The sequence below is a fragment of the Xiphophorus couchianus genome, chromosome 1, assembly GCF_001444195.1.
Source record: "Xiphophorus couchianus chromosome 1, X_couchianus-1.0, whole genome shotgun sequence".
NCBI lineage: Eukaryota > Metazoa > Chordata > Actinopteri > Cyprinodontiformes > Poeciliidae > Xiphophorus > Xiphophorus couchianus.
This window is the reverse complement of record NC_040228.1, coordinates 23,099,854-23,122,634: the sequence shown is the minus strand read 5'-3', so window position 1 is coordinate 23,122,634 and position 22,781 is coordinate 23,099,854. Positions and strand designations below refer to the sequence as shown.

At 37.6% G+C, this 22,781-nt stretch overlaps 1 protein-coding gene across 10 annotated transcripts in view; it reads left to right on the top strand.

Moving 5' to 3' along the window:
* The window catches only part of LOC114139168 (synaptotagmin-2-like), a 73,354-nt gene that overhangs the window by 43,612 nt on the left and 6,961 nt on the right, over window positions 1–22,781 (top strand). For 7 of the 10 annotated variants that reach the window (XM_028008945.1, XM_028009504.1, XM_028009108.1 and 4 more), the window contains 7 exons: window positions 12,996–13,207; window positions 13,537–13,694; window positions 18,478–18,615; window positions 19,212–19,379; window positions 20,084–20,251; window positions 21,999–22,116; window positions 22,442–22,575. In XM_028008945.1, the coding sequence (XP_027864746.1) occupies window positions 12,996–13,207; window positions 13,537–13,694; window positions 18,478–18,615; window positions 19,212–19,379; window positions 20,084–20,251; window positions 21,999–22,116; window positions 22,442–22,575 (1,096 nt within the window). Of the gene's footprint in view, window positions 1–1,808; window positions 1,904–12,995; window positions 13,208–13,536; window positions 13,695–18,477; window positions 18,616–19,211; window positions 19,380–20,083; window positions 20,252–21,998; window positions 22,117–22,441; window positions 22,576–22,781 lie in introns of all 10 variants that reach the window. The other 3 variants (XM_028009434.1, XM_028009659.1, XM_028009031.1) reach the window with 2 other exon arrangements.

The window sequence follows — 22,781 nt, the reverse complement described above, 5'->3', positions numbered from 1 at the left end:
GAGTAATCCAACATTAAAAGAGGCTGACAGTTGTGCTGAGGAGTATAGAGAGATGGGTGGGGATTTTATAAAGTGCTGCAGGATGCTCTTTTTTTTCTGCTGTCTCTCATGGGACATTTAGCTCAGGCAGCACTGAGGTGACTGTACCAAGGACAAAAACCTATCTTTGGGCTGCTTGCACTTCATGCTGGTAAATTCTGACTCTTATGCTTCTGGCTGGAACCTGTCATTAGCATTATTATGTGTAAGTGGTTCATTTTATCCAAATTCCTCATAACAAATCTACCACAAAAAAGTGCGATGGAAATTGTGGTTTGAATACTATCATTCTAGAAAAAGTATATTTTTTAGGTGGGGTTCTGTACTATGTACATATTTCTCTGACACTACATGTCCTCATATGACCTGAAGTGAAACCTTGAAATATGATCTATGTTTACTATCTGGGTTTATCAGAACAGTCAATGTTTTATGACTTGAGCAAATAATTTCTGAGGTTTTAGAAATACACACAAAAACTGGTATTCTATTTAGGAACACACAAAATACAGTCAGAATGCAAAAACTAGCTGCCTGATATTGTATAAGTCAATAATATCTCACAAAACCACTCTGACACACTGGAGTATCAAAACACAATACTTCTGATTGCCTATTTCCTGTACATCAGGCTCCAGTGTCAAACTATGTTCAGCACAAACAGGATAGGAAACTGGGGAGTTTTTGAGCTGTTGCTAAGTGTATTCTGTGGTTTGTGTGTGGGGGGGAGTGCTACAGCAATGGTGAGTGTTCTGGTGGGTCAAAACAACCATCCACCCATACATGCATTGTCTGTACCTGTGTGTCCTCACACAGGGTTGAGAGTGGTCAGTGTGTTCTCCCAGAGGCAAATAGCTAAAAGTTACACCCACACATTTACAACGCATCAGAGAGGCATAAAAGACAAACAACCATTCCCACACACTCATTCTTAGGGCAAAGTAGAATGTTAAGTTACTTTCACTCTCATATTTCTGGACTGGGGCAGAAATCAGAATATCCAGAGAAAACACATGCATGTTCCAGGAGAACATGGAAAATACACGATGAGAGCTGCTTGGATTGAATCTGAATCCAAAACCTTGATGCAAGGCACCAGTAGCAACTATTGCACCACTATGCAGGCCCTTCAAAATATAAATAGAAATTCTGTGGTCCATTGCTCACCTGCCCATTGTTTAATGCGGTGACCATAAACTGAGGTCAATACTGGCACCTTGACTGGTCTGTGGCTACATAGCTCCATGTGCAAGCAACTACAGTAGCTCCTCTGTTGGATCGAACCACAGGCTAGGTTTTGTCCTCCGTGTGTATCAGTGAGGCTTAACTTTGCATGACTCTGTTGTCAATTATTCTCTGTTATTTTCTTGGATCACTTTTTATGGCTAAGTTTTAACCGCAGATTGGGGCAACAAGAGCTTCAGTTTTGGTCATGATCTGAGTCAGTTGTCTTGACATTGTAGTTTAGGTTTTAGCAAACTTCCTAACACCGAGACCTTACATGTGTCCATTTTCCAGCTCTTGAAATTTCATCTATGAAGCTCACTAATTGTTCCAATTAACTGATGAAGAGATAGCTGTGGTATTCATGTCACCTGTCAATTGTTATAATGTATTTCCTGATTGGTTTATACCAGTTATTATTTATCTTAACTCCACCAATAGTTGAGTGCTATTGCTGCATGTCTACTTCGATAAGGCTTCGATAAGGTACAGAGGACTGTGATAATGTGCATGTTCTGATTGTTCTTTCTTGCCCATTGTTGAAGGCCTCGGGGTTAAAACTGGCACCTTGACCTGTGTGTGGCTACACAGCCCAACATGCAAGAACCTACACTAGCTACTCTTTGGGATCTGACCACAGGTCAGCATTTGCTTTCCTTGTTTGTCAGTGAAGCTTGACCACCCATTTCTCTGTCCATAATTTATCTCTGTTATTTCTTTTTATAGCTGATGTTCACTGCAGCTTGGGCCATCAAGAGCTGCAGTTTTGTACATAATCTTTGTCAATATAAATACAAAGCTCACTAACTGGCTTATATTGTACGCACTAATTGATGAAGAGATAGCTGTGGGATTCATGTCATCTGTCAGTCATTACAATGCTATTCCTGATTGGTGTATATCAGCTATTATTTATTTCAACTCCACCAAACAATGTTTATGTTGTGCGATACTGCTGCATGTTTACTTCTCTAATGCCAATAGCGCAGAGGAGTATGTGATACTGAGCATGCTCTGATCTTTTTTTTTTTGTCAGGCTTTAAAACATTTAGACAGGCTCATTAAGTCTGTACCTCAGGCAGCCACTCCCAGTGGCTCTCACACTAAGAAATACTCTCAGAGTCTCTCATACATAATCAAAAAAATGAGACGAAGCTTTGAAGTTCACCAGTCTCCTTTCTTTTTCTTGTTTGCTCCCTCCAAGTAGGCAGCTGGTGCCCAAATGCTGAAAGTGCTCAAAGAGGAAGAGAAAAGAAAGAGGCTTACTGTAATAGTGTAGGCTTCAAATAATTCAAGCAATATTCTGGTAGAGTGGGTGTGCCCTCCTAGGGCTATGTCGCTGTTGTTGTCCAAATTCTTGCAACTTTATTGAAACATTCTTTTTAAGCTTATATTTGTATGTTTTCTAAATGCTAATTATTGCTGAAAAGGATCTTACTTAATGAAGAAGAGGATATCTCTTTGAACGCCATCAGCTCCTCACCCTACACTGAGGGTTGAGCCTTCCCAGGCTTGGGCCCTGGCCCATTTGCTGATGTGTCTCTGGCAGACAACAGCAGGGCGCCTCGGTGTTAAACGGTCAGATGCTGTCACAAATCACACACATCCTGCTGTGCTGACAGAGCAGTTTGGCTTCTCTTTAAACTGTGGAGCCAGCTGTCATTGTGGGCTGTTGTGAGATTTTTACCTACTTGCATTTTATGTCTGTATTGCTTCATAGTGGAAATAGAGGTTTGTGACTGTTAAATAGAGTGCAAATTAGAACAGGCAGCACTAGAGGTTCACGAGATTGACTTTTCAGAGATATTTTTGAATTAATTATATTTTTGGATGAATGCAACTTGACAGGTTATCAAGTTGCATAGTTGGTGTATTTGTTTTGTTTGCGTACAGATAGATGTATTTCAGCATTTTACTAGATAATCTGATGATCTGCAGATTATTTCCCTTCCATCAAATCCTCAAAGAAAGCTCTATTTTTTGAGATGTGGTATTGTTGGAGAAATTGCTAAAAATTAGCGATTCACCTTTCACGAAAGCTAGCAGAGTTCTAACATAAATAAAAACTAGTATAAGGATCACAGACCGTTGCAGCTCAACCACTGGTGCGGTGGAAGAAGTGCATGCTGTTAGATTTTCCTCCCATTGAAGTGAGAGCTTGAGAAATCAGGAAACCTCTTATTCAGTGAGTCTTGCCAACTTGTGATTACGTCTATTGGAGAAATATTTCCAGATTTCAAAATGTATAACTCCTCTGTTGTGGCAGTTGTATTCCCAGTACCCAGTGTGGCTGCAGAGTGCAGCTTCAGTCTCCAGATCTACATCGAAACGCCCGTAAGAGGCAAAAGACAAAATGGCATGACAAAAGCAACAAGCCCCCTTGAGACATTTTATTGTCTCAAGGGGGCAATAAAATGTCCCCTTGAGACATTTTATGTCTCAAGGGGACATTGAGGGGACATTGAACTGTACACCTGCTAACGGCAGGTGTACAGTTCAAGTCCATGCAGACCTGGAGGAACTTGTGAAACTGTGTGTTCAGGCCACAGGTGAATTATTGAATTTAAATGGAAATGTTTAATTTCATTGTTTATATGTAATTACTGGGAAAAAAGTTACATGTAGTCAATCCACCCGCTTGATGTGTGATGGCACAATGTTATTTCTCTGTTCAGCTTGTTCAGACTGAACATTAATTAAACTGCAAGAAAATTAAATGCAATTGAATATGTCGTTATTATTTTAAAAATATAGGTAAACCCTGTCAGTCAAAATGAAAGACAACAAAAACATCTGGCATAATCTCTGAGCTAGGTAGAGTTTGAATGCAGAACACCTGGAATAATAAAACCTACAAAATGATATATCCTAGCATGAATTATCCAGTACTGCACACATTGATATCGCAATAATTATTGGGATTCCGCATAATGTGTGGTGCTAGTTTAAAATAAGGTCTATCCCTTCATATTTTAGCCCCTAAACTAACTTGAGAGTAAATTATGAATTATAAATTTGGCCATTGCAATTATAGCTTGTTAAATTTCAAACCACCATCCCTTCATTTGTTTTGTCTGCTTTTCCTGCTTTCTATTGTTTCAGTGTGTAACAGATTAATCTTTGATGCTCTGACTACCTACTGGTTTCACCTCAAAATCTAGCGAATAGATTTAAGAGTAGTAAATCTTTCTGCTCATCTCATTCTCCACCTGAAAGGATGGAAGCAAATAGCTCAATATGACAAGCTGCTTCTTTAATACACCTTTTCCTTGAATTATTTCCGTCGCCTGAAAACCATTTTTCACTTATGGCCTCCTTTGCTCAGAATTTTCCCCTCTGATTGTTATTAGATGTTGCTTATCTGCGGTGGTGCAGGAGACCCTCTGATCGTGTCACATTTCCTCTACACAGTTTTACATGCAGATTGGGTCACTGTCTGCGTGACAGAATGATTAATTGGCCTATTGGGAGACAGGGGAAGGGGCCTTGCTGAGGGGAAGAAGGAGGATGTATGGCAACTGGCTGTAAATGATGCCTGAAGTGCCTCGGCTCATGATTCAAATCCTGGCGCCTCACTCCTCCTTTCCTAGTATCCCTCCTGATAATAGCTGAGTCACAGCCGCGGGTGAGAATGAGCATTGTTTTATCTATGCAAGGTTTGCAAATGAGCCTGTCTGCACCGCCCTTTGGGTCAAGACCCACAGAGGTGTACGAATGTGAGGCCTTTTTCTCTAATTGTCTTTAGCGAGATGAAGCATAAAGTAACTTTCTGACATCCTTATCTTGGCCGCTGCCCTCCCATCAGCAGTCCCATCAGTAGGACATCGTGATGTTCTAGCATTTGTGGACATGGAGGTGTAATTGCCCTGATAGTATCACTGATTGATGGTCAGTTTTTCCTCAAGGATCTTTATAACGTTTATGTTTATCTGAAAAGCATTTGTGCTCCCCTCAGGCTGAACACAGTGTGCTATTTAAAATGTCCAGGCGTGGATGGAAGCATGAGCTGTTTTGCTGACAGAGTTAAAGTTCAGACGCTGAGTGAGAGTTAGTAAATGTCATCAGAAAGTAAGCCTGTAAAGTTATCCTACCATGAATTATTTTGTTCTCCTGAGTCCACTCTTGACTGAATGTTGCATCTTAATGTATTAGACGGTATGTGAAGCATTAACCTTTAGGAGAATGCCACTCTAAGAGAGCATGCTCTGTCGGGACCAATGCCCAGTTCACAGAGTTAAAGAAAGTGATTCACGTCAAAATGCCACTAAGCTTTATGAAAGAAAACATGATCATGAAGTGTTCTCCTATAACTTTTCACGAGGCTGAAGCAGAGAAATATGAGGCTATTGAACCATTATATAATCTGTGTAAAAGGACTCGGTTGTTTCTTTGTTCATTCTTTATTCGTTTTTTGTATGATTTGGGTATGGTGAATTAAATGTGTAGATTTGCCCATGTTTGGGTTATTTTTTCTGTTGATAGACCCATTGATGAACCACTTCTGATTTTCTGGTAGAGTCCATAATATTTCCTAAGACTATTTCAGATTCAAGAGAAGTTCCCCCATATCAATTATTCTCTACAGTGATTAACGGTGGGCCTTAGGTGAATTTCTTCTTATTCATCATAATGTATGTTGCTGAAAAGCTAAATCTTAATGTCACCTGACTAAATCAAATAGTTCCAGTTAACACCCCGGTAGGGATAACAAAAATCTGGGCTTATTTACTTATGGCAGGAGAGTGCTTTCTCCTGACAACTCGTCAGCTGATGTGCAGCGTCAAACGGTCTGGTGAAATTTTCTTAACCTTCTCCCCTTGTCAGTCTGTCTCTCCCCCGCTCTCTCTCTGTTTATACACATATAATGTAAAATCAGAGCAAAACTATTTATTAAAAAGACTATACAATGTTCTTATTGCACACCACAAAAATCACCCTTTCTGACATATTCAACATTCAGCATTTAGCATTTATGCTCCCCTCAGGCTGAACTCAATGTGCTATTTACTAAAGTACTAAAGCTCCAGATTGTGAAAACTGTGAAATATGTTAGTTAAAAGTTGTGTTTTAACCTTTGCAAAGGTTACAATCTGGGCTGTTTTCATTGATGTATTGAGCTGAAGACTTTTTGGTTAACAATGTCTTGTTCTGGCACATTGTTTTGGAACATGAGCTGCGACTTCAGCTTTGCCAAAGCCTTGTCATTTTTTGGCTCTCTGTCATGAAATGATAAAAGAGCTAGTGCTATGTAACTACAGTAGACAACCTTGAAGAAATATGTCTCTGTCAAGGACTTAATATTTATTTTACTGAAAACAACAAATTATTTTCATTGTTCTATTTCTTCACAAGCCTCAAGTTCTCAAATTAATATTTTGCTTTCCATTAAATTTGGATAAGTTAAAGAGAGCTTCACTGTGATTACAATAAATTTGGATGTTCACAGTTTAGAGCACATCCAACTGAAAATGGTCTAGGAATATATTCAGACTTACTTTAGCAGACTCTCTCATCTTTCTGTGGTAAATAGCAAGCACTGCAGCCGTCAGTATCCACCCTGTAATCTTATTAAAATTGACTAAAATGACACCATTATGACTGCAGGAGCCCCAAGTCCATTTCAGTTGAAGAGAATTGCCCTGAAGTAGCAAGCATTCAGAATCAAAGCTACGCATTATCTCTAATTGAACCAAGTCCAGTTTTTCAGTTCAGCTCTTCCAAAGAAGGAATTTTCTCACTGATAGATTCTCTAAAATATTGCCTTCTTCGTTCTGTAGCTGCTCCATTACACGTTTTCTTCTTAAATCAAATTCCGAAAGATCAGAGGTCAGCTGTGACTCAGTGCTAATAGAGCCAATATTTTCATCTTGTAGCAATACTTATTGGGTGTTTCTCATAATTCTGAAACGTATATGTTATACTTTAAATAGCTCATTGGGAGTCAGATTATGAAATCACATAGTAGGAAAAATCCAAATGTTAATCATATCACATGCTCAATGAGAATTCTCTTTAATTGCTTCAACCTGAATCAAAGAATATGAAGTAAAGGGATTTCCTAATGCGTAGAACTTTGCAAATATCAGAATTAATGCAAATTTTCTAAGGAAACCAGTCCATATTAATGCAACAATCACATCAGTTAGACTTAGAGGAAATGAAGCTGCACAGTATGCACCGCTAGTTCAGCTGGAGGCCAACCACTCAGCCCACCCACACATAACCCGTAATGTCACAGATGGCTGGGGCCTCTGCGGGGACTTGAATTATGTCACTGGGGACATATTATTTAGCTTTCTTTGCATTTTTTAGAACCCATATCACCCAGTGACTAATGGCAACTTAGTAGCTATTTTTGTTGTTCATCTTCGAACACAACAGCATATTCACAGTGCCTAATATTCAATACTTAATTTGTCGCCCCAGTGCTCCTAACCATTGCCCCGAGGAGCAGTCATGTGACTCTGGTCCCAATTTACCCTTTGTTACAGAGGCCATTTTGAAAGTGAATGGTGAGATGATTTTAGGCTTTGAACAAAGGAAGTTCCAATGGAAATATAGGTTATGATTTCTACTTGCACAGATCGTCCATCGGCCGACAGCTGCTGCAGATGCAACTGTCTGTGCTGGAGGGATACAAATGTGGCTGACTGGTTTTAGATAGGTAATTAATTGCTCTTTGTGGTGCTTGTTGTCATCTTGTAAAACAGCTGCATGGCTTTAGCTCCCCATCCTTAGGTTGTTTTGACTTGGAGCTGACGTGGATGTTAATAAGCTCCTGATAAACACCCACTCCCCCCCCACATACACACTCTCTTAACAAACTGACTTATGTGCCGCTTGGGTTTTTCTATCAGTGGAAAGTTTAGTACACTGATCCGCTATCACATATACATCTTTTTATTGTATCAGATTTAGATGCTATGTTAAACTATTTAATTCACATATAGCAATCAGTTTCTCTCTTTATCAATCCCACTATGTGATTCCATATTTCATTTATAGAACCTGTAAAAGATTTTATATATCATTCAGATGTGTGATTTCTTTACCATAAATGAAATTAATTACACATGATCACATATATTTATTTTAACACTATTCTAACTCATAACCCAATCCTGTTGTGTTGCATCAACCAAAATAAATTACCATAAACACAGCAGTTTATCACCATGGAGAAATACAACAGTTTCTATATTTAAGGAGAATTACTCTTATGTAAGTTTTATAATCGTTTCAACAAAAACAAACAAAAGAACAAACAAAAAAGCCCTCTATGTCAGTCTGAGGAGGCTCACATTTTGCATTGTTATGTCACTGACTTAACTGATGAATTAAACATCAGGATAATAACAAAGTTGTCCACAATTGACATTCATTTGAGCATCACTCCTTCCTTCAATGTGCTCTTATCAGAAGTGAGACCAAGAAATCAAAGCAGAAATATGTATCAGTGCTACATTATAGCTAGATATTGGTGGTGTGATATCACTCTCATATATGCTGCTTAACAAATCCCTTTCCAGGTGAATGATAGTTGAAATTACAGTATGCAGATTACCTCGTATAGATTTCAGATAATACTTTGGCCACGGAGACGTACGGAAATCTTGATCTCAGTTTCTTAGCGTGGGCCTCACATTGTTAGAGTCTGAGTCATTATAGTTAGTTAAAATAAAATTGCTTGGCTGCACAAAGGAGCCTCAAGCATGAGCTGGCCCTTATCACAAAATCCACTGCTCAGAGTTGGATGGTGATTAAGCAGTTTTATCTTCGAGCAAGCTGGATGTGGTAAACACACTTGAAAAGTGATTTTACTAGAAACAATACAAGAGATGTGACATTTCTCAAAAAAATAAAAATAAATTAAGTTCCACCTGAAAGAGTACCCTTTAAGGAGAAGGATGGGTTTTATGATGCTTTCTAAAGGCTTTATAGAAAAAACAATTTTGACTATATCTATCATCAAGAGACCAAAGATTTTCTCTGTGCTTTTACCCCCCTGTGAAACCAAAAGATCCCTTTGCTCTAAGGCGAAGCACGATGTAAATCTCATCAACTCCTCTCCTACAAGACCCTTGAAAATATCCTTCACAGACCTTTTAGATTAGCCAAAGCAATCTAAAAGGTCCAATGATGTTTTCAACCTGAATCTAGCCACCAAATGTATACAATGTTTTTAACCAGAACTCAAAGCCTTGCACACTGGCCATCTTTTCTGGGTCAATAAAACTACTACTGAAGCTGGGAGCTTCCTTTTCCTCCTCCCGAGAGAGGAATGGAGGTACAGGATCACAAGATCAGAAAAGCAAATTGGTATGGAGAAAATAAACAGCCATTCAACTGTGGCATTTGAGACTAAGAAACGGACTTGTCCGTATAATTTGACACTTTTAATTCTTTTTCTCTTTTCTTTGTCTCCCAAACTCTAAACTTAGATTAGATGTTAGAATTTTAGCCTGTGAAACACTTTCCCTTATGGCCCAGAAGAAGCCAGTACAACTTTAGATAAAAGCTAAAGCCAGTTAACTTGTCCTTTACTGTAAATAATGCAATCTTGTTATAAAATCTCTTTTTTTTGTCTAATACAACCCCATTCTGTGTCCAGGCAATGACACCTACATCTTAATCTTTAAATAGGATTTTTCCAAAGCTTCTTCCGCCCCAAACAAATAGTCTGAAAACTGAAAACTAAAAAGATGCCTACTCAATTGTATAAATAGAAGTCTGAATGTAATTTAAAGGTGTTCTGGGTTGATGACATGGCCTACCTTAGTTTACACTTCAGCATCCTTGGTTTGTATAAAATATGATATGACATAAGCGGATGTGTAGGTTCTCAGTGCAGAAGACCATACAAACCTGGATAGTTTTTAGAGATTAAATGTTTATGTCATCTGAATATATGTTAATGTTGCTGCACATGTTTCAGCAGTCTCAGTTTACAGGACATTATCTATTTTAACCTTGGTTAAAAGATTCATTTAGGAGTCGCTTTTCAAAATCTGACTGGCTTATATATCTTTCTCTTCCTCTGTGAGTAAGTTCTGACGTCAAAACATGACTGATGATGATCATAAAATGGTTTTGGTCTATGTTCTTTTGTCCTCTATGGAGGATGTAGAGGACAGACACACAGCTGTTAATTAAATTGATACATTTTAATCTGATGGGGGGGGGGACAAACACAATAAAATAGACATTTCTTCTTTTGTGACCTTTAAACACTGTCATAGCAAAGCATGAAATATAATTGAGGAACAAAAGTAGAGATTTATGTTTTTTAAAATAATCTCATTCTGAATATGATAGATTGTTTTGAGTAATTTTCTTCGCCCACACAAAGTTTTATATTTTCTCTGTAGCGGAGTTCCCATTTCACTTTATTAACACAATACATTTACCAAGTAGTTTTATCAGCAGAAATTAAGTTTTTCCTCCATTTCACATTTTTGAAGATGTATAACGCAGTCCATGGCCCTGAACAATATAAGCTTATCCTTCCTGCTGTTAGCCTCAGTTTGAATAATTGATATGCAGCAATAAATAGAAATGGCATGTCTGGCAGCAACTTGAAAATTGGCACTTGAGAAATGGGAGATTCATCCTTTTCACAAACCAACATGTTAAAAAATAAAATCAGGAGCCCCAGTCATTTTGTGCTATGCCTGTCTTTGCTTTCTTTGCAATCATTCACTCAGCACTCTGAAGGTAGGCTGCTTTCAACTGCACTTGATATTTGGAGATATCTGGAACCACAAAGTGCCCTGTTTCAACTGTCGTTTAGGTTTGTGCAGATACTGAACCTATTTCTTGCTTGGCCAAACAGCCAGGCAGGTCAGATACTCATGGCTTAATATCAGAAACAGTATTGCAGAAAACCAAATTAGGTTTCACTTACAAACAATGCTTTTTCTCTGTTCTTTACCTGTGGAGATTCTAGTAATTTATCCCTAATAATTTTCTATCATAAATAGTGGGAACAAAAATGTTAATCATTGTATGCCCTATCCCTTGTGAAAGTGTTCAGGTAAATGAGCCAAAATAACAAGTTTTAGGAACTTGTAATTTAATTTTCATTCACATGGATGTTAGCGCCGTTGCAGGTTTCACCTTTCCTCCTGAGCACTTAGGTGCCTCTTGTCTATAATGACAAAAACCTATTAAACCTATTAAATAGCCATTGGTATTTAAATTGCATACAACCACCAGACAATGCAGTTAGGGACGTTTTCAGGTGTATTTGTGAGTACAATACAATATGGTATGATACAGTATATTGTAATGGTTCCCATCTCATTAGGGAAATTTGCCTTCTATTAAAAAAAAGTCACTTAGCTAACCGGTAAAACAATATGCACAGTAACCAATTGTATTACTAATCATAGCCCAATGCAGGAATGCAAGCTACACCATACATATTGCACTTACCTCATTTAAAAGAAAAACTTTGAGCTAAACCATTACTCTAGGATTTTGTGGGTATGGTTTTATCCAAGTACATCTTTTTTGAGTTCCTTTCTGGCTTAAAAAGTAGAGTTTGCAAGTTGAAGAATCTGCTGAAGTTACAACAGTAGCTGATTATAACAGGCAGAACACTACTGTAGCTATCTGTTTAAATAGTTAGTGATTTAGATAGCTCTTTTTTAATATAACAGACAAATGTTGCCTAAACTTTCAACTTGCAACAACTACTCATTCCACAAGTGTCTGCATCAAGTAAAATTACTTTTAAGTATTTCATATAAAGGGGACACTATTTTATAAATTTAACAGCTGTTCAGGTCTAGGCAAATCAAATCATGCATATAAGCATTTGTTTAAATCTGTTTGAAGAACTTTGCTAGAAAATTTTGTGACTCTTTCCATTTGAAACTGATTTTTTTTTCCATGTACCAAAAGCGCAGATTGTATTGTTGACTAAAACTGAAAATCACTCCAGAATAACAACACAACTAACCTACCTCTGACAGTTGTTGCCTTTGTAGAAGCTACTGCTTCTACTGCTTCTACTGCTTCTACAGTAGAAGCAGTAGAAGCAGTAGAAAATGTCTATGCTTCTTATAGAAGCATAACATCACTGCCTGGGATCTATTAGAGTTTGATCTAAAAAAAAAAAGAACGTTCTTGTGTAGATATGATCCTTCCTTATGACTCATCTTGTCAGTTAAGTTACATGATGCATTGCATCACAGATGTGCTCCTCATTTCACTTTAAGCTAAAGTTGTTATAGGTTTTAATAAAACAAAATTGTAAAAATAGACTCTCCATGCTATTTAATTTATGTTTACCTCAGTTAAACTGGTAAACACACACCAAAAATTATACATTTAATTATACATGGACCATCTCAATAAATTTGAATATAGAAAAAATTATTTCAGCAACTCAGTTCACCGAGTGAAATGTTATATAGATTAATTACACATAGACTAATGTTTTCAAGACCCTTTTTCTGTTAATTATCCAAATAATTTTCCTGTGTAAAGCTAATAAAACATGGTTAACTTTTTAAAAGAATCAGATGTTACATCAGACTAATGGGGGAAAAAAAATCCAAAATATGGACTTGATTTTTTTTTAAAAAAAAAGGATATTTAATACTTACAAACAAGCCTCACCATAATGCATATTCTAATTTATTTAATAGAACTGCACATGTATCGCCAAACTTCAACTCTTTGAAAGTTTAATGCTGATAATTGTGTCTTTTCATGCTGTTTTTCAGGGACAGAGCAGCCTTAGTGATGAAGTTTAACTTATTCAAGCAAGAAACAACGCCTATGGTCGCAGCAAAACCAACGGGGGCCAGTGACTCGACTGTTACTCCAGCCCCCGTAGGGTTAGTCTCCGCTGGAAACGCCACGGAGCCAGTCAACAAGAACGATGCCTTTGATGAGATCAAAAACAAGTTCCTGAATGAAATCGACAAGATCCCACGTGAGTGCCAGGCAAAACCCCAAACTCTTATTGACGTGGCTCTCAACAATTATTTTGGAATTAGATTTTCTCTTTTGCTGCAGGCATCATCAGTCCTATAATGTCTTTATTTGATATTGATCACTGGCTGCTCTTCCTAATGGCAGGGAAATCTAATTTTCATCCAATCTAATTGCTAACCTTCCACCTCTTACTAAATCTCTGTGGCCTGGGGCATGACATGAAGCAGCCTAAATGATCACTTGGTCAGACTTCAAATTATGTGCTTCTCATTTTTGTTTCTGAATGGGACTGTTCCATCTTTGAACTGGTTTGTGTGTTTTCCTCAGTGCCGTCCTGGGCCATCATTGCCATTGCCGTGGTCGCTGCTTTACTGATTCTAACGTGTTGCTTCTGCATCATCAAGAAATGCTGTTGCAAGAAGAAGAAGAACAAGAAGGGCAAGAAGGGGAAGGGTGACATGGGAATGAAGAACTTAAAAGGAGAGGTATGTTTCACTGACACAGGTTGCATCATAGCTAAGAAAATCTATATTGTTACTGCATATGAACCACAAATAACTGACCCACTCATGACCCTATTAGCTAATGTCTGTTGGGTTTAATGTGAGGCACTGTGGTGAAATAAAGATAAAAAGAGATGAGTCATACACACGACTCAGATAATTTATTACACTTTAGTGTACTTTAGTGGCATGAAGATATAATTTTTCTTCTTAAAGTAATTTAGATTACTGATTAGAAATTAACAAAGTTGTATACTGTGTTGATGTCTTTCTAACCCGGCCAATAATTTTTCACAGATTTTGATTGCACTGCTTGTCAATCATAATTATTTGTTTCATTTTCTCTTTCTTTCTCTGTTATTCAATGTATTTGTCATAAATGTTATCGTTGCTCTCTCTTTCATGTGGGCTTTGGGGTTTGAGTAAAAAATGACAGGGTCCTTGGTTGCACAGCCTCCTTTATGACTGCTTCTCTTACATTCAATAAAGAGTCGTTATCAAAAATTACTAGCTTGCACTAAATGTTGCCTTAGGACGTAAAAATTCAACTGTGTGCTGATGTGAATTGAACACGGTAAAAATACAGGTATTATAAAACATAAAAGCACACAACTGCACCCATAAGGAGGCTTTTCCATCTGTCATTTTCCTCACTCCCTGCCGAGCAGCTTACTGCATTTGCTGTGATTACCCTTCTTTGGTGTCTGCTGTGAGTTCAATCTCTTCCTTTGTCTCTGCTCTCCTCCTTCCTGCTTTGTGTCTTATGTGTGCTCCGTGTATCTTGACTGTGGTGGACTTCTCTGTCTACGGTAGGTCTGACAGCACACGGCACCCCTCTCTGGCTGCTCTGTGTAAGCACAGACCAGGGCAGGGCGGCGGCGGTGCTGGAGGGGGGTGGAAGGGTTGGGCTGGGCTGGGCTTGGAGGGGTTGGATTGCAGTGATGATGACAATGATTGCTATGGCTTCCCTAGTTTTTTGCAAGTTTTGGTGCTGCAGGTGCTTGAGGACTCGATGGGAACTATTAAGCTGCTTTGCAGAATCCACTAAACTGTTATGCTGCACCAACTGCCATGTCTTGACAATCCAGAGATTGCAGTTTTGTTTTGCTTTTTTGCAAAAATAAGTGGAAAAAAAAATCTATATATGGTTTGAAGTGAACATGAAATTCATCCTATGATTAAGCCTTTGAATGTTGAGCGCACTGAGCAACTCACTAGAGATCACTAACATGCATGTGCAAGGGTTAAGCTGGGTATTTGTCAAATATCAGCTGTAACTTTATTTACCTAAAAGGTCAAAGCAAGCTTCTGCTATAACAGAAGTCAATTGCTGAGCACAATCACAACTGGTGTCTCATATTCCTCTGTATTTTGACTCGGGTATAAAATTTATTCCGTTACCTGGTTGTACAAGTAAGCTCCTTGTTTTACAACAGATGAATAGTCTGCATCTCTTGACAAAGACCAGCATATGCCCTTGCAGTAGGTTACCATTGAATGGCCACAACTTGACTTGAGAGTAACTTTCCTGGATGACCCATGCTGCTGACTTACTAGGTGAAAGTCATTGATGCCCCCTCTTCCCTAAAGCTCTTGGGCCTCACTGAAGAGATATGGTGACCCTGAATGGATGCCTATATTAGCAATAAATAGAGGCCTGAAACATCTCAGTCCAAAATCAACTGTCTGTTTCCGTGGACAATTTATTTACAAAACCTAAAACTAAAACTGAACTCTGATGTTACTCAGGAAAAGGCATTCATCCAGGCACAGTATCTGCATCTCTGAGTTCCTACAGGAAATATGACAAGAAACAAAACTTATGCATATAGCATGATACCTACATGGATTTGTACATTGTATTTAGGACATATAGGTGGATACATTTTTGGGCCTTACAAAAATTTGTGACTTTTTTTAATACTTATTGCCTCTCAGATTTTTAGAAAACATCTACACTTACCATCAGAAATAAACTTGAATCCTGCATTGTGTGGCCTGGCATGCTTGAATGAAAGACATTAGCACAACACAGCCACAGAATCCAACATAAACGGACGCAGAGTGAGAAGGCGTGTGAGTGTGTGTGTCTGAGAGAGAGTGGTAAGCATGCTTGAGAGTCTGCATGTAATCAAAATGTAGGTGTCCTGTGTGTTCAGCTGATTTTGTCCAGCTGAACAGAAACAGAACTGAAGTTACCAACTTTGGACCTAAAGAGGAACGATCAAGAATCGGCACACATCTTCAGTTATTAGGACAAATGTTTCAGCAAGATCTAAAGAAACTCACCCATGCGTTTATCTTCAGTCACATTAATTACTGCAACAGTCCTTCTACTGGCTCTCTGTAGCTCAGAGAAGAGACTTTTAAATACGTTTGTTAATTTGTCATTCACTGAATGGCTTAGCACCTACATACAACAACAACATACATCTGTTGTTGTTGTATCAATCTTCCAGTCCACTCAGGTCTTTTGGCTCTGGATTCCCCATATCAGAAGCTGACATGGAGAAGTACCGTTATATTTTTATGTTCCTCTAATCTGGAACAAACTTCCAGAAAACTGCAAAACTGCCAAAACACTGAGTGCCTTTAAATCATGACTAAAACCCCACCAGGTTAGAGTCATCTAGGGAACATTGATCAATATATTTTTATAAATTTATATATAAATAAATATATGTATTTTTTTCATGATTTTGATGGAGGCGTGTGAAAAAATGTAACTTTTCTTGCTTGTTTCATAATTGGTTGCTGTACTGTGTTTTTATGGTGTAAAGCACTTTGAACTGCCCTGCTGCTGAAATATGCTCTATAAATAAACTTGACTTGACTTGTGATAAGTTCTGCATTGAATATGTTAATTGTTTATTTGTGACTGTGTGTCATGTTCTTCTGGCCAATCAGTGAGTAGTGGAGTCTCTAGTTTCATGAAGACTTTGTCAAAAATACACCAATTTGTTATGAAAACATTGTATCATGTATGCTGAATAAATTTATTTCTTTAAAATATAGTGACATTTTTCCACCTGAATGATCGAGATTCCTCCGAAAACCATAAGAGTGTAACATTATTGTAACAAAGATATTCAAAGGTCTGATAAACCCTTTCAAAACTATTTCCTCATAAAATTGGCATAATTGTGTACTGTACAATTAAACTGAAAACCAAACACCTTTACTTCAGAACAAAAGCATATATATATATAAAATGTCCATAAAAACGGGGATAAGTAAATATGTTGAATACTCAATAAAGCCACTTGATTTTACAAGTTTAATAAAACAAAATCACTCTCCAAAATAAGTTTATTTTTATAAGCCCATAGTAAATTAACATTTAAGTTTGCTCACTTGTGATTAGTGAAACAGTATGCTCAATTCACAGCTTGGTATGTATCTATGTGCTCAACATCAGAATGTTGAGCTCATGGATTGGAAAATGTTTAAAAGAAAAACAGAAAGTAAAATATGTCAAAATTCTATTTATTAGTTGCTAATGCTAACGTGGCATAGTCCCATTTTGATGGAGTGGTAGAGCACAGGTTTGTGTGGATCAGTACATTATTTTGTCTCTTTCCATTGCACCCCATAAAACCATTCTTGGGTCCAGTTGTACAGTATAGTTGCTTTACTGTAAAATATGGTACAGTAAAGGTGAAGCCACTGACGTCACACAACACAGTCCATTGACTGGAAGACAGAAAAACATCACTGCTTGAAACATGCTAGTGCATCATATTTGTTGTTACCCTAGTATGATGTAATTTGGGCTTAGCCCCACCTGCCCAATAAGAATCCAACTGGTGGTGGAAATATCTTCTGAATGCGCCGGACCATAAAATAGGATATCGAGCCCCATTGACCCGTGCTGTACTGCCCAGTGGAAACGATGCACATGTGTGAAAGGATAGGATTAGTTTTCTGTCTATAGACCAGAGATAACGCAAAATGTTAAGTCCAAAAGTGAACGCAAATCATTGATTTGAAATCAGTACAAAATACATAATTAACAACTGTTTAATACATGTCATTTGATCTCACAAAAAAAGTGGATATAGAAGGAAATAACTTTTATCAGTTTGGAAATATAAAGTAAATGTCTCACCTTTAGCTTGACTCTGTTTGGATGTTAGTTTGTGCTTGTTGGGTGCCTGATTATGTGTATTTAGCATCCATAGGTGCTTATTAAATGACTTATGGCATATTTATCCACATATATCAACACAGTGTATGAATGTGTTACAGTATGGGTTTCAGTGTATCCAAACCACCATTAGTACTCACTGCTATTATAGAATGTTAAGTAAATTTGATGCATCGTGATCAATGTTTTATAAGAGTCTGAAACTGTTGTAAAGTGCTAAATCGCTGTATTAGGTCTTTCACTTTTGGTCCTCCCCTTCTATGTTGTGTTCTACATCTGTGAAACACCAGCCATGGGTTGTAATGAGTAGTGTTATGTCAACAACATTATGTAGATGAGGAAAAGTTCCTGTTTTGTATTTAACATTCTTCTAACACACATAAAAAAACTAAAAACAGCAAATGGTGTCACCCAGGAAATAGTGAAATCAAGTCAGGTTGCAACCGTGGTCATTGATGAACAGTTTGCATTTGTAACATTGGGGTAAGTCGAAGGTAGGTGCTGTGACTAACCTGACTGCTGTGCTGACATGTAAGGTTTAATGTTCTGCTCAGCCACCCTTTCATTGCCATCCTCTCACCCTCTTCTTTGTTGCCTGTCCAACTTCTATCATTGCAGAAACCTCAGGATGATGATGATGAAGAAGATGATGTTGAGCCAGGCCTAACTGAAGATGAGAAAGAGGAAGAAGTGAAGGAGAAGGAAAAGCTTGGGAAGCTGCAGTACTCCATTGATTATGATTTCCAGGAAAACAAGGCAAGCAATACTATAGATTTGTTTGGCAATACCCACACTACATTGCAAAATCACTAATAACCTTTGAACCTTTCTACATTTTGCTTTCTTACAACTACATAGTTGTATTAATTTTTGCTTTTGATGTGACACACACATAACTATTGCATTATTGTGAAGTTGAAGGAAATTATAATTTTTTAATAATATTTTTACACATACAAATCTGATGTGTGACTTGAGACTATCTTTCAGAAGGACAACCCAAAAACTATAGCTAGAGTTACTTTGTATGTATTCATATCAAAGCATAATGATGTATTGGAGTCAAACCTAATTCCTAACTGACAGACAGACAGACGGATGGATGGAAGGAAAAAATGCACACCATACTTACAGATATTATTTCTGTGAAAAATATAGAAAAGACTCTAAGTTTTCCTTACACTTCACAATAATGTACAACATTGTGTTGGTCTTGGACAAAATTCCAATGGATTTTGTGTTTGTATAATAAAATACTGAAAAGCTCAAGTACAAGGCACTATATATTTCACTTTAGGTTGATAAAAAAACATTTTTGTACTGTTTTAATGACATTATGTTGCACTCCTCAGTTAACAATAGGAATTCTACAAGCAGCTGATCTCATCTCTATGGACAGTGGAGGCACTTCAGACCCCTACGTCAGAGTCTTTGTCCTGCCTGATAAGAAGAAAAAGTTTGACACAAAAGTACATAAGAAAACACTCAACCCAGTCTTCAATGAGACATTCATTTTTAAGGTAAGCTTAAAGTGACTGGTGACCGCCCGTCATTCATCATCACTCATTTCCTGCTCATGAATAATGCACTTCTGCTTATGTGATTGGTAAGCATGTCTAGTTAAAAATAAAGTTAACTTCCCTTTCTTCCTTGTCCTGGATTCTGTCTTCTCCTACACTTTGACTTTTTCCCACAGTGATAATAAGGAACAGACATATTGAATGTGTCTTACAAAGGAGAGTCTGAAGGGGAATCATATTAAAGGAGAGGCCCACCTCTGGTGCACCTTGTCTGCTGACAGCCCCATACAAAACAATTCAACTGTTTTAGTAGCTTGTCAAAGTTAGACAGTCCTACTGAGGCAGCTTGCATAAAGCTAAATACATTTAATCAGTCAAAAGGTCAGACTTCATGTATAATTTATTGTGAATTACCAAAAAAGCTACACTTACGTACGTAAAATTTAACTACATTAAGTTGATGCCTTCATCTAATCGACATAACTGAAAGTGTGGATAGTGAATAGAAAACAAATATACAAAATGTTGGGTAATTTGCAGAGTTTTGGTGAGTGAACATGAGCTAGACTTAGTAAGAGTGTTAGAGGAGGAAGTGATCTTATTAAAAATGCATTCCATGAAATGTAGGGGGGGAGGAGACATTGTTCTGACAGATGTCCTCAGCTATTTCAATGACTAAAGTTAGACTCGCTTGTCATTTTCAGATACCATTCACTGAAATGGGAGGGAAGACTCTAGTGATGGCCGTCTATGACTTTGATCGCTTCTCTAAACACGACATCATTGGAGAGATTAAGATACCCATGAACACGCTGGACCTTGCAAAACCAATTGAAGAGTGGAGAGACCTCGACAGTGCTGATCAAGAAGAGGTAAGGTCTGCTCTGTCAGTACAAAATGAAAGTATTGTAAAAATGTTACATATTTGCTGTGTAACACCAGCAAATGTAGCCTTGAGAAGACTGTCAAGCAAATTATGCATTAAATCTAAATAACATATTAGCTTCACTTTCTGAAATAAGTGACACAAGCATTGCAATTTCAGAATATCTTTTCCAGGACATTCTGATTTTTATTTTCAGGGTGGAATTATTATACAGTACACAATGAGCTGCACAAGTTCAAATTTATTGTAGATTTTATGTAATCCATATACTTATAGACTAATACTGTATAACATCAACATTACTGAAATTTCCCTTACCCAGTTACCATCAAAACTTCTCCCTCCTTTCAGTCATCAGTAAGTTTCTGGTATAATTATGGACCACTGCAAATATTTAAGCACTCTTCTTATCAGAAATAGCAAATAGAATTTAAATTGGCTGCCTTCCTGGCACAGACATTTAAGCATATTCCATTAATCTTTAGTGGAGTTTGAGTCCGGTTCAGTCCAGATTCTTGTGTTAGCCTGCTTTATCCATTTAGGAATGTACTTGGAGTCATTGACCTGCGGGAACATGCAACTATGCCCAAGTTTCAACATTCCAGTTGTTAATTTGTGATGAAGTTAAACAACTTGGGGATTGTTCCCTTTCATTATTTTTTCCCCTATTTTAAGCTGTGTACCAGTAACACTGGCAGCAACATGAAGCTTACATGGTTACTTAACCATTTACAAAGTTCTTAGGTTCAAAAACCTCATTTTGACTCAAAAAGTATTCTTGCCATTGTGGCTAAATCTGTTTCTCAGCTCTGCTTATTTGGTTTGACCAAATAGGAAGCTGCAACATATTTCTTGAAGGTGTTTTCAAAGGACAAGGCATGTTTTTATTGGGTGACAGCCTCTAATTTCATGCTGATGTAGAACTCACTTCCCTGTCAGTCCTTGACACTGTTGTTCCACTCTATGACAGGCTTAAGTCTTAGTGGATCTTAAGTTGTTCCTAAACATCCTGATTAATTTTTGGCTATTAGAACTCACAGTTTGGGCCAATTTAATAAAACCTGAGTGTGATATTATTCCAATATTTGAACTTGTATGTATAGTTTTGAGTTGGTCTTGATTAGAAAACATGTGAACACAATTCAAACTTGTTCATGAAATTTCGATTTTAAAATTAAATAATTATTTTCCTGGGTGGAATGGTGACACAATATTGCACCCAAAATAACAGCTTGAAATGCACAGCTTAAGGTCAAGCTTTATGACAATCATGCTAATTATGAATGTCTGTAAACTTCTGATGAGGTTCTATGAAGTAGATGGGATTTCTTAAAAACATTTCTTGCCATTTTTTCATAGTTTATAAACTGTGATTTACTGTTTAGACTTTAAAAAACCAATACACATTCTCTTCTGTAATTTAGGCAAAATGTCTGTTATGCTACACTGCTCACTGAGTAACTGTGCAGCTTGTTACGTGGAGCTGTCACTGTGATGCTGCACTCTATGAAAATATGAGGAAACAGTTTAATCCAAGAAACTGCTCCACCAGAAACATCTTAAAATGGAAAATTTTCTTTACAGCAATTTCGGGCTAGAAAAGCAATTCCAAATTGCATGTCTCTGAAATAAGAAAAAATACTTAACGTCTTCATATGTTGTAGGTGAAGCTCTTTTTCTAATGTATCACTTCATCTTCCATAACATTCTGCTTTCTTTGCTCCTTCTCACAGCCAGAGAAGCTTGGTGATATTTGCATCTCTTTACGTTACGTCCCGACAGCTGGCAAACTCACCATCTGCATCTTGGAGGCTAAGAACCTAAAGAAAATGGATGTGGGAGGACTATCAGGTGGGCTAGTTTATATAAACACAGCTGTGCTATAGATGTTCAATTTTCTTCACACTTTACCCCATATCATGGCATAGTCCTGAGTAAAAGGGCCTTCTCCTTGCTCTGAGACTGCAGAATGCTGAAGAACGTGACTTCAAGCCCAGCCATCAATTTTGTGCCGCTCTGCTCACGTGCTGTCGCTGCAGCGCTCACCCATTCTTCACTGTCTTGCATTAGAAGTGGCTCCATCTGTTGGCATAATAGAATACTGCAACCCAGATTTGCATGAGCACAGAGGTTCCTTGTCCTCATGTCGTGATTCAGTTCTGTATCTGTTTGCCAGATCCCTATGTAAAAATTAACCTGCTGCAAAATGGAAAGAGGCTGAAGAAGAAGAAGACGACAGTAAAGAAGAATACTTTGAATCCTTACTACAATGAGTCCTTCAGCTTTGAGATTCCTCTTGAGCAAATGCAGGTATGGATATGGAGCATGTTTTAATTAATTTCTTTTTTTTAGTTCTTTTCAGAAATGTAAATAGTACTTCACTTAATATTATAGAGAGACGGTCCAGTCTGAAGAAAAAAATGTTGTTCAAGGAGACTACTTCAAAGTTGAAATATATAGATATTGTTTCTCCATAACTTTAGTTCAGACCTGTGTGGTGTGCTCCCTTGTTTTCA